The following is a 14,525-nucleotide window of genomic DNA, read 5'->3' as shown; positions in this document are numbered from 1 at the left end:
AACCCCCTTCCCAGGTGGGGCGCCCTCAACACAGCAAGTTCCTGGATCGTGCATCCAGAGGCCCAGACTGCCAGAAGTTCATGGCACAGCTGTCCCCCCAGTGTGGACCTCGCTGATTCGGGGGCACAGAGGAGGGCCAGCATGAGCCTGGGATGACTCCACCTCCGCTGACAGCAGACCATAAGCGTACGGCCCAGAGGGGTGGCTGGGAAGGGACAGGCAGGAAAGGGCATGCTGAGACCCCCTTTCAAGCCAAGAGCACATTTTAAAAAACTGACTGCACGATGGCTAGAATAAGCCGCACTGTCCACCACCAAAGGACCGCAGAGGAAGCAGTTTAAATACGTCCCCGAGTTGGCCTCAGGGACTGTGGTCCTTACTATCTCGGGTTTCCTCTCGAGGTGGGGACAGAACTGATCTGACATCAGTAAAGAAAAGCCCGAAACTGGTGGCACCAAGCGAGTGGACGACTCAGCCGATCAGATCCTCCTCTGCAGAGAGAGTCATCAGTGACGGCACGCCCGGATGACGCGCGTGTCACTTCCTACAAGGTCCTACTGAGTCTGTCTGGACCAGAGGGATCAAACAGCTACAGAACCGCCAAAGCACCCGGAGAAGGACCTTAGGGCCATGCACCATCAGTTCTTACTTTTTACATTTCAAAACGGCCCGAGTATTTTATGACATGAGGCAATACCCTTTGGAACTAAAAGGTCAAAAATTAAGAATAACTGAAAAACTATTTTAAATAACCAGTGTCCTCAGAATATAAACATACACATACGTGTGTGTGTGTGTGTTAACTCTACTTGTCTCTGGGTTGAAAGATTATTTTCTTCTTTGTGTTTTCCAAAAGCTCTAGAAGCATATTTTTTCTCATCAGGAAAAAAAAAAGAGAGAGAGGCAGGGGAGAAGGAGGAGTGGAGTATAGAGAAAGAAGGGGAAACAAGGGAAGAAAAAACAAAGAAACGAAAACTCTCAACCGAAAAGGAGGAACGGGTTGTTTTAATCAGGGTCTTGTGAGTTTTCTATTTATGGCGTGAATCTTCCCCACAGAGATCTCCCTACATGGGTTTTGACAAACACCCTTATTGCCCCAGTAGCTCGCTGTGAGTCTGTAGGCTCAGATGGGGAAATTCCCTCAATAAATTTAGGATCCACTGAGATTCTCTCAGTTTCTGCACAAACAAGTGAAGGCATAGGACGGCACTTCTGGTGGGCGGGGGGAGGGGATCATGTCCTCCCACCAGAGAAAGTGATCAGAACTGAAAACAGACAGGAAGAACAGAAACCTAAAAGAAACCTACGTGGGCCAAATGACAAACGCCAGTTTTCAAAAGCCCCGATGACTGGCCTGGGGTCTCTGGAAACACCAAGAGGGACCGCACAGGCCAGAGCTTCCTCTGCGATACACCAGCAGGCCAGCGTTCCCGAAAGTGCCACCGGGAGGGGGTGACAATTAGCGCTGGGGCAGCCTCAGCAATACAACATCCAGAGGGAAAAGAGGGGGCCAGCCCCACTGCACACAGCTCAGGCCAGGCCACGGCCGGGCCTCTGCATCTGGTCCCTGTGCTGTCTGAACATACGTTTATTGCGGCTTTCTGGGGGACAAGCCAGGGGAACAGAAAGGTAAAGAGTACACGTACACACATACACACACACACACACCCGTATATATAACACATAATGAAGATCTATGGTCAACCTGTTCCAGACTAAGAGAACAGGGACTATGAAGGCCCTGGGCTGTTCCAGGAAAGTAACTATCTGTTCCTTATTCAATCAATATTTATGAAAGGCACCATACTGGCAACTGAAAATATAAACACATAGCCCTGTCCTCAAAGTGCTTAGAGTAGAAAAGAAATGCAAACAAATAATTATGATGCTGGGTATTTTCTAAGGAAAAAGGAACTTCTGGCAATATGGGAGAAAGCAGGGAAGGCTTCCTGGAGGTGATGTTGACTGAAGTCTTGGGGCTGGGGTAGACACTGAAGAAGCGGCAAGAGAGGACAAGCATATAAATAAACAAATGCCCAGAGATGGGACCTGGGGTAGCTCCCCCCGCCTGTCAGGAAAGGCAGGCAGTGACGACAAATTATAGGCCAGGCAGAAATGAGGGATGGAGAGGGAGCTTAAGGTCACATCAGGTAGGGCTGAGAGCCCTTTAACAAGGGGAGAGGGAGCCTGATGGGGGCACCTCTCACATGTGAAAACATATGACCCAATGTCATCCTGGGCTGTTCCAGGGGCAGATCTAAACCTGGAGGGAAATTACACGGAGCGGGTTTTCTGACCGTGAGGGCTACCGCGGCAGTAAGCGCTTCCTCCCCGGAATGTTCCGGCAGAGGTCACATGCCAGCCCCCACCTGTCAGGCTGTGGAATGAGGGGGGCTGCACCCACAGGCTCTGAGAGGAGGCCGAGGGGCGCTCCGCTTTGGAGACGGGGAGGGCTCCTCCCTGAGCTGAAATGGGAGGTAAGACAAAAAGGGGAAGCCGAGGTCGGGGACCAGAAAAGTGCACTCTGGGCCAGAATGCTGGCTACAGAGCTGGCCCAGCCTGAGCTGCAAGGTGCGACCTGCACAACCAGGAGGCCCAGGGGCCGCCAGGGACCCCGCCTCGCCACCTCTTGGTCAGCACATCCGCCCCTCAGGCCTCTTCCTGGTGAGAAGGATGCTGTCCAGAAGAGCAGAGTCAAGGACACTTTCCTGGGTTTGCCCCCGGCACCAAGACACACTGCAGGCAGAGTGGGCAGCCTGTAGTCCGCCAGGATGACTGTCCCCGCACCTGCACCCACATGCAGCGTGGACCCCCCGGAGCCCCATCACCCCCAGGCAGGGCCCGGCACCTGCACCCACACCCAGCGTGGTGGACCCCCGGAGCCCCGTCACCCCCAGGCAGGGCCCTGCACCCGCACCCACACCCAGCGTGGACCTCCGGAGTCCCGTTGGCCCCAGGCAGTCTCCCAGCACTAAACCCCAAGCCGGCCACACCCTCCCCCTACGTCCTCACCTGGCTGCTTCACAGTGACTTCTGTGCGCCCCGAAACCTCCTCGGCCAGCTTGTACCAGGCATAGTTGGGGCTCAGCAGCCACTCCTCCACGTGGCAGTAGTAGCTGCCACTGTCACTGACCTCGGCCCGTTGCACGGTGAGGCTGAACAGGCCCCCGGATGCGTGCCTCTCGAACTGCAGCCTGGGTCTCAGGCCCTCCTCCTCGGCGTAGGTGCCGAACTCGAAGGCGGAGCTGTGCGTGGTTTTCAGGATGAGCTTCCCATCGGCATCCGACGGCTTATGCACGTACCAGAGCACCGCAAAGTGGGAGTTGGGGCTGGTCTGGGACTTGACTGAGCAGTTCAGCTGGATGGGCCTGTTTTCCACCAGGGTGAGGGTCCTCTTCGACTTGCTCACCTGCAGCTTCGTCACTGCAAAGGGGGAGGGGAGGTGTGAGTAGGGTCACCACACACGCCCGTCCAGGAAGGCAGCCCATCCCCAGCCTCACCTGCAGCGGCCGCGGATGAGCTTCCTTAGGAGCAGGGCTCCGTGCGAGGGAGGCTGCACGGAGCCAGTTTTACCCCAGCACCCCTCCACCTGTCTCCTCCCAGCTCCCTCATCGGCACACAGCCTCCAGGGACTGGGCTGAAACTCAGATCTGCCCAATCATCTCCCTGCCTAGGAAGTTCAATGGCTCCCAACTGCTTACAGCTCATAAAGGGGGAAAAAATTCCTTTTCACAGTACCAAGTCCCTCCAGGATCTGGTCTTGCCCAACTGTCCACACTCATCTCCAAGACTCACCCCTCCAGCGCCCCCACCCCCTCCCTGAGCTCTGGTCTCTGCTCAGCGGTCCTCTCTGCTTCTTCCCACCCTCTCCGCCCCACCCCCTGCCCCTTCTGTGCCCTCTCCTTCTGTCTCATCCTACTGGGCCAGCAGCCCCTCTCTGACCTGGCACCAGCATCTTCTTCATATCTTCTGGTATTTTCCACCCTAGCCTCTGCGCGCCCCTTTGGTAGAGATCAATCAAGCTTTTCTCTTCCAGTCTGCAAATATTTAGAGCGTGGTCCTCCTGGTGCTGATAAGTGCTAAGGATACCCTGGGGAACACCACCGGCCTGCCTCGTGGACGTTCCCATCGCTGCACCCCCCAGAGCCTGGCACAGCACGGGGGCTATGGAAAAGCACTCAGTCCACGTCTGCTGGGATATGTGGGGCAGAGCATGTCATAGAAACAGGGTGGCAGGTTGCTGGGGTGAGATCCCTGGGGGCAGAGAGACAGGGGCTGGGCTGAGAAGAGAGCAATGGGACAGAACGGAGCTGACTCCAGCGTCCTTCCCTTCGCCAAAACCAGAAGGGAGGGCAGCGGAGCGCCACCCTACCTGCTAATTCACGACTACGCTCGCATCGGAGGTGGCGGGAAGCCAAGGTCGGATGAAATATAGCCTATGTAGGTCATCCAGGATTATACCCACTCCATCCTTATCACGCTGGGCTCTGCTTCCCCTACCCACCACCCTCAGTACTGGAAACGTTTTCTAAAAAAGAAAAAGATGGAACTCCGACTTACTCCTGGGGCGCAGTCAGTGAAGCATCTTTTCACACCCCAACTCAAATTTCTGAAAACCCCAGACCGTCCCCTGGACGCCCTGGTCATGCACAAACGTTCTGGGTGGCGGAGAGGAGTCAACGAGCGAAGGGATGGCGGGGCCTGAAGCCCAACGCCACTGTGACAAAAGCAACTCTAAGGACAAGTAGCTCAGCGGTGAATCAAGTGGTGCTCTTCGCAAAGGACTGCCGAACTCACCTTCCCACAGACCTTCTCAGGCCATCAAGAAGGCACCAATATGAGAGGAATCCCATGTCCCACGGCCCCCCCTTCTAGTTTCTTCACTCTCTCTCTCTCTTTTTCTTTTTTTGGTGAACGAGCCCAGTCTCCTGCCTTCTCCCTCCTTCAAACACATAGTCCTCCAGGGCACACAGGGCATCTGGGGCAGGATTTACCAGTAATACCAGGAAGCCTCCAAGCTCTGCAAACCAGAGGCACGTGGGCTTTGGCCAGCCATCTTCTCGGATTGGATTCCTACGATCCTCGGAACACCCAGCTCCCTTTTCATTCCTTTCCAGCCCAATTCACCGCATGCAAATGATATCTCTATCAGCACAAATGATACCACCTGAATTATCTGGTGCTTGTCCAAGAAAACTGGGCTGTTCGGTGCAGGGTAGAAAGAGCTTGAAAATGTATTATTAATTGGGGCCGGATTATTTTTGCAAGGGTTACTAAGGAAACCTCAATTGCTATAGTAACTGCATATGTTAAACTGGAATCCTATGACTAAGCTTCAGTTGGGTCACATGGTCCCAGAGCCAGGATCCAAAGAAGAGAAATGTTTCAAAGCACTGCCATTTTTCCCCCCTCTCCTTCTCATGTCAAAATATTGTGAAGTGTTGAAAAGCTTGAAAGAGAGGCATTTTTGAAATGTGGGGCCTGCCTGACAGGTGGGGCAGGAGGGGTCAGCTCCTGTTCTACGCCCTGAATTTCCTCCCGCATCTCAAGGGCAGGGGGGACCTTCCCCGAAGCCCAGGGGAGACGGCAGCCCCCACGACTAATTAGGAAGATCTGCCAGCTCCTGTCCAGGAGCGCCCTGGGCGGTGTGCAGGCTGTCTGTGGGCACCACCCTCCTCCGCAGGGGCGAGGGGGGGTGTGGGCGCCCTCACGGCCCGCAGGAATGTGCGTCTGCATCATGCTAGCACCTCACGGAGTGCTGTACAGGTTACACGCGATGGCCTACAGAGAGTTTAGCACAGGGCCTGCTGGATCGGAAACATGCGCTCCATTCTCACTCTTTCTGACTCTTGTTGGTCCCTGGGTTTGGCCCCACGTTCCAAGCTCAGCAGGGGATCGAGAACAGTCGGACCAGCAGACTTGGTACTAAACGTACAGCCCCTGGACCAGTAGCATCAGAGCCACCCCGGAACTTGTCAGAAATGCAGCCTCCCAGACCCCAACCCACTGAATCTGCCTTTGACAAGATCCCTGGGTGATTCCTATACACCTTAACACCTGAGAAATCCTGGACGTGGCCCTGTGAGGAGTGGATTTGGAGAGGCAATAACGCAGAGGTGGAAAAGGAAAGATGTGGGGGACGAGGTCCCTGCGTGCCGGCACAGGCTCCAGTCACACCCTGTCACCCACACCGCCTCCGGGGACACCTCAGGCTCCCAGGGCTGGGCGAGCTGGGCCCTGTTTGAGGGAAGGTCCCTTTCTTTCTGCATCTGGAGACTTCCCTTCCTGGGCCGCTCCTCAAGCGGAATCATGTGCTTTGGGTTCTAGGAGAGGCCAGGTTACGGCAAGGACCAGGTGGTGACAGGTGAGAGGCATCAGAAGGACCGAGGAACTCAACACGGAAGGGCTGGCCCTTCACCGGCCAACCTACCCATTCTGCGGATTCGCTTTGTATGCATGCTCCATGCATAGAACTTCCACCAGTAAAGGATTTCCTTACAGCCAGTTAAGAGTTGCTAATTAAAACATCTTTTTTGTTTTTATTTTGGAGAGAGAGAGATAAAGCAGGCGAGCAGGGGAGAAGGGCAGAGGGAGAGAGAGAGAACCTTCAGCAGACGCCATGTTCAGCACAGAGCCCGACACGGGGCTCAATGTCACAACCAGGAGATCATGACCCACGCCGGAATCAGGAGTCAGACGCTCAACCAACGGAGCCACTCGGGCGTCCTGAGGTTCATTTTTTAAAGGCCTTTCTCTTTCTACAGAATGACCTAAAGGGCAGGGACTGCGGCCCAAGCATTTGCTAAACATATTAACACATGGATGATTGAGTAAATACGCGATTAATCTTGTCTTGGAGATATGGGATATACAGAAAAGCCAGCCGATCCTGACTGACAGGAGGGACAGCACACTTTGAAAAGTTTGTGACATCTGAGCTTGGCCCTGAGGAACAAGAGAACAGGTAAGGTGCTCCCCAGGCACAGGAGGGGGGCCCCGGTGAGAACTTCCCTGTGCACCATTTTCAGGGCAGGGCAAGCAGCCTGTACGGAAGGCGGCGCCAAGGGGCCTGGGGGGTGCGTGAGATCGCCACCACCCGTGGCTCTCGGGGGGCCCCCCATGGCCTTGTGGCAGGCACTGGCATCACCGGGCGACTTGCTGGGACGCTGAGTCTCACACGCCACAGGGGAGGCCCAGCAGCCTGCAGTTTCATGAGCCGCCAGTGGAGCCCGGGGACACTAAGAGCGAGAACCACAGGTGTGGAGACGAGGAGGCCACAGGGAAGCCCGGGAGCAGCGGTTTCTATGCAGGGGGGTGAGCAGAGGCCAGAGGGGACAGGTAAGGAAACACAGGCAGTGGGGGGCGGGGGGCGGCGAGGAAGAAAGGAAGACGCTGCTCTGTATTAAAGACATGTGACAACGATCAGTAATGTGAGGCAGGAAGGCGTCCACGGCTGGACAGCAGACATGTGTCAACTTGTGAGACCCAAGTCAGCCAAGAAGGGAAGAAGATGGGGGTGCGCGTCCCACCCTTCTCAGTGGGGACAGCAAAGGCTCCTGCCGATCAAGTAGGCATATCCTACGACCCCGTCTTCTTCTCCCTGTGGTCAAGCCCCATCTGAGCCCCTAGAATCTGTGTCAACCTTACACGTGGCCTCCATCCCAGCCTCCCTGCCTCCAGCCTCAGCCCCCACCAGGCAGAACTTCCTAAGCTGCAAACAGGAGCATGTTGCTCACAGCCAAGCAACAGCCCCCTGACAGCCGTTGTCAACAGGGCAGCCAGGTCCCAAGGACGCCGTGTAAACCCATGGGGAGGTCTTTCCTGGTCACATGGACTGGGCAGGGGCTCTAGTCACATTTAATGGACACGAGCCAGCGACAGATGTAAAGCCACGTCCAGGATGGCTCCGTGCACCAAGCCTCTACCTTGGATCCTGCATGACTTTCAAAGGACAGTCATATGGGTGACAACTCTGTCTGAGCCCAGAACCTACTTTCGTTTTACTATCTCCACACTTTTTTCCTGGCGTTGATGCTGGAAGGGTCTTCCTTTGCTGTGCTCAGCACTGCTGTAGAGTCGCTCAGGATCTGGGGCGCCCTGTCCGGGACAGCAGCGCCCCTTGCGCTGGGGGGCCTGACGGTTGGTTGGTGTGTATAGAGACAGAGCAGCAGTGCCTCTGCCCAGGGCGACGGCCCTGTACACGGCCACATTACAACGTGTCGTTGTGTACGAACCACGTTCTCAAAAACTCACCCTCTATTCCACAATTTGGGGCACTGTAACAACTTTTAAAGATTACATGAGTAGGAATGTTATACGGTCTAGGAATAGTAAAGGGACTATTCTAGATTGCTACCAAAAGACGCACATGGTCTGAGCATGACCGGAACTCCTAATTGCTCCATTTAGAATTGTTCCGTTTCTTATTTAACAAATGTATGCAATCCTTTCTATATGCCGAGCACTACTCTAAGCACTTCATAAATGCCAACTATTTGCTCCCCACGAGACCTAGGGAATAAGTATCATCAACCCCAATGTTATAGAGGCTTGCTCAAGGTCACACCGCTGACCAGTGGTAGAGACGGGATTCAAACCCAGGCAGCCTGCTGTGTCCCTGCTTTTATCCATCTCATATGGTGACTCTCCAAGCTTCTGTGTATAAAAGGGAGTCACCTAGGGGGCGCCTGGGGGCTCAGTCAATTAAGCATCCGACTTCGGCTCAGGTCATGATCTCAAGGCTCATGGGTTCGAGCCCCTCGCTGGGCTCTGTCCTGACAGCTTGGAGCCCGAAGCCTGCTTCAGATTCTGTGTGTGTGTCTCTCTCTCTGTGCTTCCCCCACTCAAGCTCTGTCTCTGTCTCTCAAAAATGAATAAACATTAAAAAACATTTAGAAGGGGCTCCCCTGGCTCTTGCCAACACACCTGGGCACAAACCCCTCCCTGGTCGTAGACTTCAGTCACAGCCAAACAAGCATGCTACTTCCTCCGTCCGTGGTGTTCTCTGTGCACAATGTCTCGAGCCGGAAACGTCCCTGTGCTTCCATCCTCCAGGCCTCAGGATGGCCTGCCGGGCAGGGACTGGAACGCACCCACGCCTGCAGCCACAGCGGCCGGCACAGAAACCAGCACACAGTAGGTGCTCAAACACGCTTGCTGATGGCAGCGGGAGGGAGGAGCAAAGAGAAAGTAGCAGAAGTTCAGAAGCAGGAGCAGCTAATTCGCAGTAACCCAGATGTGCCCAGTCTTAACTGTCTGCAAAGCCGTGACCCTTTCTGTGGGGCCTGCCGATGGGTCCACCAGGTGTCACCATGACAACGAGGCTTGAGGACTCGGCGGTGGGTGCCGGGGACTCCTCCAGGCACTTCTGCATTCACGCTCAGCCGCTCTGAGCACTCAGCAAGCAGAAGCCTCAGGCGCCTGGTGTGGGAGGAGAACCCCAGCTTCTCTGGGAAGAAGGTAGGGGCCAGTCCCACTTGGGATGAGGCAGCCTGTCACTTATCAGACTGTGACAAGGACAGCCATGGTTCACATGCCCTGGACCCAGGCAAGTCAAAGAAAAAGCCCTCGGCTCGCCTAATCTGCCAGGTCAGCAATAAGAAATTGGAGAAACCGGATTTGGCAGCATCCACGGGGTATTAAATATTCATCCTGACTACCCATCAGTAAATCCCAGCAGAGTACCCCGCTGACAAGTCGGCTTTCTCCACCGGAGGCTGTCCTTCTAGAAGCCTGTTTATTGCTTTGTCAATCTGAATGTGCAATATTGAAGAGCCAGTCCAGGAGAGGGTCGTAAACGTTTGGAAAATGAGTGCTGACATTTCCCTTATTGCTTCGGTATTTAGGGATGTGTAATTGGAGGGTGTTTTTGATGCTGAAGAGAATCAGAGGGAAAGCAAAGCGATGCTTCGAAATTAAAAGAGAAAAGAATGGATTAAGAGTGCAGAATCGACTGTGCCGAGCGGCCTTAAAGTCCCGCCTAAGTGGCCCTTGGGGGGTCACGCTCTGTGATCAATGGGGAGTCAGGCTAAGCTAAACCAACAAAGTGAGAGTGAGGGCATTCCCTGGAGGCCTCCTTGGGGATGTGCAGATGGAACAGGAAGTACGTAAAAAAAAAAAAAGGTCAGTGATAGATCCACAATGGACTGGGCCATCCAGCCCGAGATTTTAACGAATCAAATACCCGTGATGTGGTCAGGTCAGCAGGTGGCCCGGGCAGGGACCGGTCCAGGGACACAGCCCACACAGAGCCCTCTGGGAGCAGATGACATCAGCAGTTAAAGGCTGATAAATGGACCAGCGTGACAGAGCCAACACTCCCTGGGTTTCTCTCGGATTCTGTTGGAGTAAGAATGTTCGACAAAATATTCCTAAAAGAGGGTGGGGGGCCGCGGGTGGGGGGTAAGAGCAAGAATAAGAAGCCATGTTATGAGGGGCAAGGAATGGAGGGAGGGGAGAAAGAAGAGAAGCCAGCGCTGGATTTGAGCTCTGGTATCCCCAAGCCTTAAGAGCCATCTGGTGGCAGAGGCCTGAAAAAACAGGGGGGTTAGGCGAGGCATAAATGACACACCCCTACACCATTTAGCAAACTGGACTGTCTACGGGTTCCTCATGACCCCAACTTAAAAAAACAAATTTAAGTGCCCGCTAAAGGGCATCAGGAAATCAAGGACAGTAAGCCAGAGAGAGGAGAGATCAAATAAAAGTACCTGGTACCAAAGAGGATTCCTGAGGAGAAACAAAACACATCACCATGGTCCAGAAAACATGTCCTACGATAAAATTAAGAGCTTGGATTCTGGAACCAGACTGCCTGTCTGGCTTTGAATCTTGCTTTTGACGCATGTTAGGGATCACTGGATAATTTATTTAACTTCTGTGTCGGTGTCCTTGTCTATTAACGGGGTGAAAAGCACCCCCTCACCATGTTGCACGGGTTAGGTAAGAACCAAGTAAGCTGTTGCGTATCAGCACTCAGGATGGAGACTGACACATGAGAACACTCGATAACTGTTCGCCGCTACATCGGTGCTACTGTTCACACTACTACAGCCACCCGGGCTGGGTCTCATCTGTGCTCACCATCTACCAAGAGAAACTCCTATAAAGGAGCCTGTAAGAGAATGCAAAACCCATAATCTCTCACTATCTGGCCTTCGAAAGAGTCAAAGTCTCCCTCTCATCCAACCCTTCTGCTTTTTAACAAGGTGCACCTGGGTTCAAATCCCGGCTTTCTGCTCGCCACCCATTTGACTTGGGAGTCAGAACCTTTATGAGCCTCAGTTACTCCATTTATTAAAATTTTATCTAATGTTTACTCATTTTTCAGACAGAGAGAGACAGAGTGTGAGCGGGGTAGGAGCAGAGAGAGGCAGGGAGGAGACACAGAATCTGAAGCAGGTTCCAGGCTCTGGGCTGTCAGCAAAAAACCCCAGCCCGGGGCTCAAACCCATGGACTTCGAGATCATGACTTGAGCCAGTCAGACGCTCAACCGACTCAGCCACCCAGGTGCTCCCCCCACCCCCGCAGCGACTCCATTTATAAGATGGGAAAGCAGGATCTTCCTCCCACGGTGGCGGTGCGGACCAAATGGGACCACAACGCCAAGTGTCTGACACAGCCAGCCCTCTGGCATCTTCTACCTCTACGTTCCCCCCATGGAAGCACAGGACCAACCCGAGTGTGGGAGAGGAAAGTAAACACAAGCACGAAGCTCTTTGGAAAACAAGAAGTGCTAAGTGCATAAATATTTAATAAAGGAGAGAATGTAACACTCAAGAGGGATGAACTCTCCTTCGAGTCCCAGCCACTCCCTGGGCGGCGGCAGCACCCACCAGGCTCTCTGCAGCCTCCAGGGGGCCTCGAAAGTGCATTACCGCTCACCTCTGAGCAGAGGCCACGCAGAAAACAGCTGTTCCCGGGCCTCCCACGCCACTGCTGTTCCCTCTCGCTCAGCGGTGGAAAACAGACCGATTAAGCGTAAGCCACAGAGGCGTGGAGACAGCCCTCCACTGCCTACCCTCCAGCTACATTTCCCACCCCGGGGGAATGACGTGGTGTGACATCTGGAAGTCAGGGAGCCCGAGGCCCAGCAGCAGCTGCAACCTCAGCCTTCCGCCTGACAAGCCGGTTTGCTGCTACGGAGCCTCCGAAGCAACGGGAGCCTCGGAACACCCTGATGAGGACACGGACACGTATGTCATTTCTCTGTTGGAGGACTTTTTAAGAACATAAGTGCTAAGCACAAAGCCAGGCACCCAAGAGGTGACTTCACACATTTCTCCCCTCCCCCCCTTATTCTCTTTGGTAACACCATAAATTAACCAGAATCCAAATAACTGGCACCTCTGATGAGCTAAGTCCTTAGCCTTCCCTTACATGTGCCAAGAATGGAAACAAGCAGGAGTTCGGAATCGATTCAAAAAGGCAATGTCAGGCAAGGTCCTGGGGTCAGCACGAACTCTAGCTTTCTACAGCTGCAGAGCCATGTGATGGGCTCCATGGCTAACAACACCGACCTTGAGGGCCAGGGGAGACCACAGAACGCGCAATTATGATCAGAATGTCCTAGTTGGTAAGGCGGGCAAGTGTGTCCCTAGGCGTTTCCACAACAAGGGGTCACACAAAATGGGGTCCCTGCCTAACCCTCCATTAACCCCCAAATCCACTTAAGCAGCACAGCCACTCCCCTAAGCTTCCACTTGCCCAGGCTCAGGCTCTAACTGGCCAAGGAATGGTCAATCATTTATACAGTTTGCTTGTTCCAAACTGTGGTACAGAACAGTATTTTTCTTTTTAATTTCTAAATGTTTATTTTATTTTAGAGAGAGAGTATGCAAGCCGGGGAGAGAGGCAGAGGCAGAGAGAGAAAGAGAGAGAGGATCTTAAGCAGGCTCCATGCTCAGCATGGAACCCGGCGTGGGGCTCCATCCCAGGACTCTGAGATCGTGACCCGAGGCTACATCAAGAGTCAGACACTACCGACTGAGCCACCCAGGGACCTACAAAAGAGGGCTTTTTATGGGGTTAGAAGAGGCCAAGGGTAAACTCAGACAAGACCCCCCTGTGACCTCATGTCGCTGAAAACAACCCTGGGACCATCTCACACGCTGGAGCAGACCAGGACGGGTAGTAGCCATGGCCTTGAGAAGGCAGAGGGGTCCTCTTTGGAAGGTGTGCAAACCATCTTTGCGAAGCGGGTGGGTCGCAAAGTCAGAAAAACCTCTTGCAAAGCCACCTCTCATCCAACCCACCCTTGGCTGCATGGCTGCTCGCAGGGTCCTGGTCAGGTGTCCGGCAACGGCAGGGACGCCAGGCAGCCTGGCTCCACCTTACAGCCGCTTCCCCCCAAGCAGGAGAGGGGAGGAACCCGGGGAGCCCCTCAAAGCACACACACCTGACCCCTCCCCCACATCAGGAAAAGGACGCCGTGAAGCAGTGGGTGCAGGGCATCCCCCTGACCAGGCAAGTGGCCTCACTTGCTGTGGGAGACTTGCCTCTGTGGGGGAAGGGAGCTCAAGCTCAGTGCAGGAGGCCAGGGCCTGGGTCAGAGAATCAGCCCGGGAGACAGACAGACAGAGAAGGGTTCAAACCCCCTCTCCGCCATTTACCAGCCACGTGACGCTGGGCTAGCCACTTTATGCTGCCTGGGGTGGCTGTGAACGGCTGATCTAAGCACCCTCAGCACCTGACACAGGGCAGGGGGACAACGGTGCCTCCTCCCCCCTGCAGAGGAGAGGATTACAGGAGACGCTGTGAAGTCAAGAGACCAGTCTAAAAAGACAGGACCAGTAAAATCAGCCTGTGATCCCTGATGGATCCTGGTTTGGAAGACAAAAATCGCGACCAAGGACATTATTGGGACAACGGGGGGAAGTGCTGGTAACATCCGTCATCGTGGGGAACTCCCAGGGGGTGAGACCGTGTCACGTCGTGGCCGGACAGGAGCCTGCCCTCGTTCCTACGAGATGCACATGGAAGTGCTGGGGAGGAACAGCCCGGAGTCTTACAACTCACCCTCAAATGGTTCAAAGGCAACAACACAAAAACCAGAGGGAAAACACACAGTAAGACGCTAACCCTGACCGTCAATCAAGACAAGGGCACCGGATTCTGGCGGCTACCTATGGGATGGAAATTTCTCGAGCTACATACAAAGCTAGGAAATGAAAGCGACCCTGTCAGGAGCTCTACGTGTGCGCCTGCCTCCCCCACAACCGAATGCCGGGCGCCTCCACCCGCCCCCCCCGCGTGCCGGAGGGGCCCCCTTCCCTCCACACCGCACGCCGGGCGCCCTCCTCCCCCTCACCGCGTGCCAGGCACCTCCCTCCCTCCCCCACCATGTGCCGGGCGCCCTCTGCCCTCCCCCACCGCGTGCTGCCCTCCTCTTCTCCCCACCGCATGCCGGCGCCTCCCTCCCTCCCCCACCGCAGGCCGGCCGCTCCCCTGCCCCCCGCCGAGTGCCGGGCGCCCCCCTGCCCCCCTGCGTGCTAGCCACCCTCCTCAACCCCCACCGCGTGCCGGG

The 14,525-nt window shown here is 54.9% G+C and overlaps 1 protein-coding gene across 3 annotated transcripts in view; it reads right to left on the bottom strand.

Moving 5' to 3' along the window:
- The window catches only part of IGSF3 (immunoglobulin superfamily member 3), a 93,892-nt gene that overhangs the window by 9,083 nt on the left and 70,284 nt on the right, over positions 1 to 14,525 (bottom strand). For all 3 annotated transcript variants that reach the window (XM_039242728.1, XM_039242730.1, XM_039242729.1), the window contains one exon: positions 3,013 to 3,423. In XM_039242728.1, the coding sequence (XP_039098659.1) occupies positions 3,013 to 3,423 (411 nt within the window). The remainder of the gene's footprint in view (positions 1 to 3,012; positions 3,424 to 14,525) is intronic.

Source organism: Hyaena hyaena, unplaced genomic scaffold, assembly GCF_003009895.1.
Source record: "Hyaena hyaena isolate Hyena2069 unplaced genomic scaffold, ASM300989v1 scaffold_217, whole genome shotgun sequence".
Taxonomy (NCBI): domain Eukaryota; kingdom Metazoa; phylum Chordata; class Mammalia; order Carnivora; family Hyaenidae; genus Hyaena; species Hyaena hyaena.
This window is presented reverse-complemented; position numbering and strand designations above follow the sequence as displayed.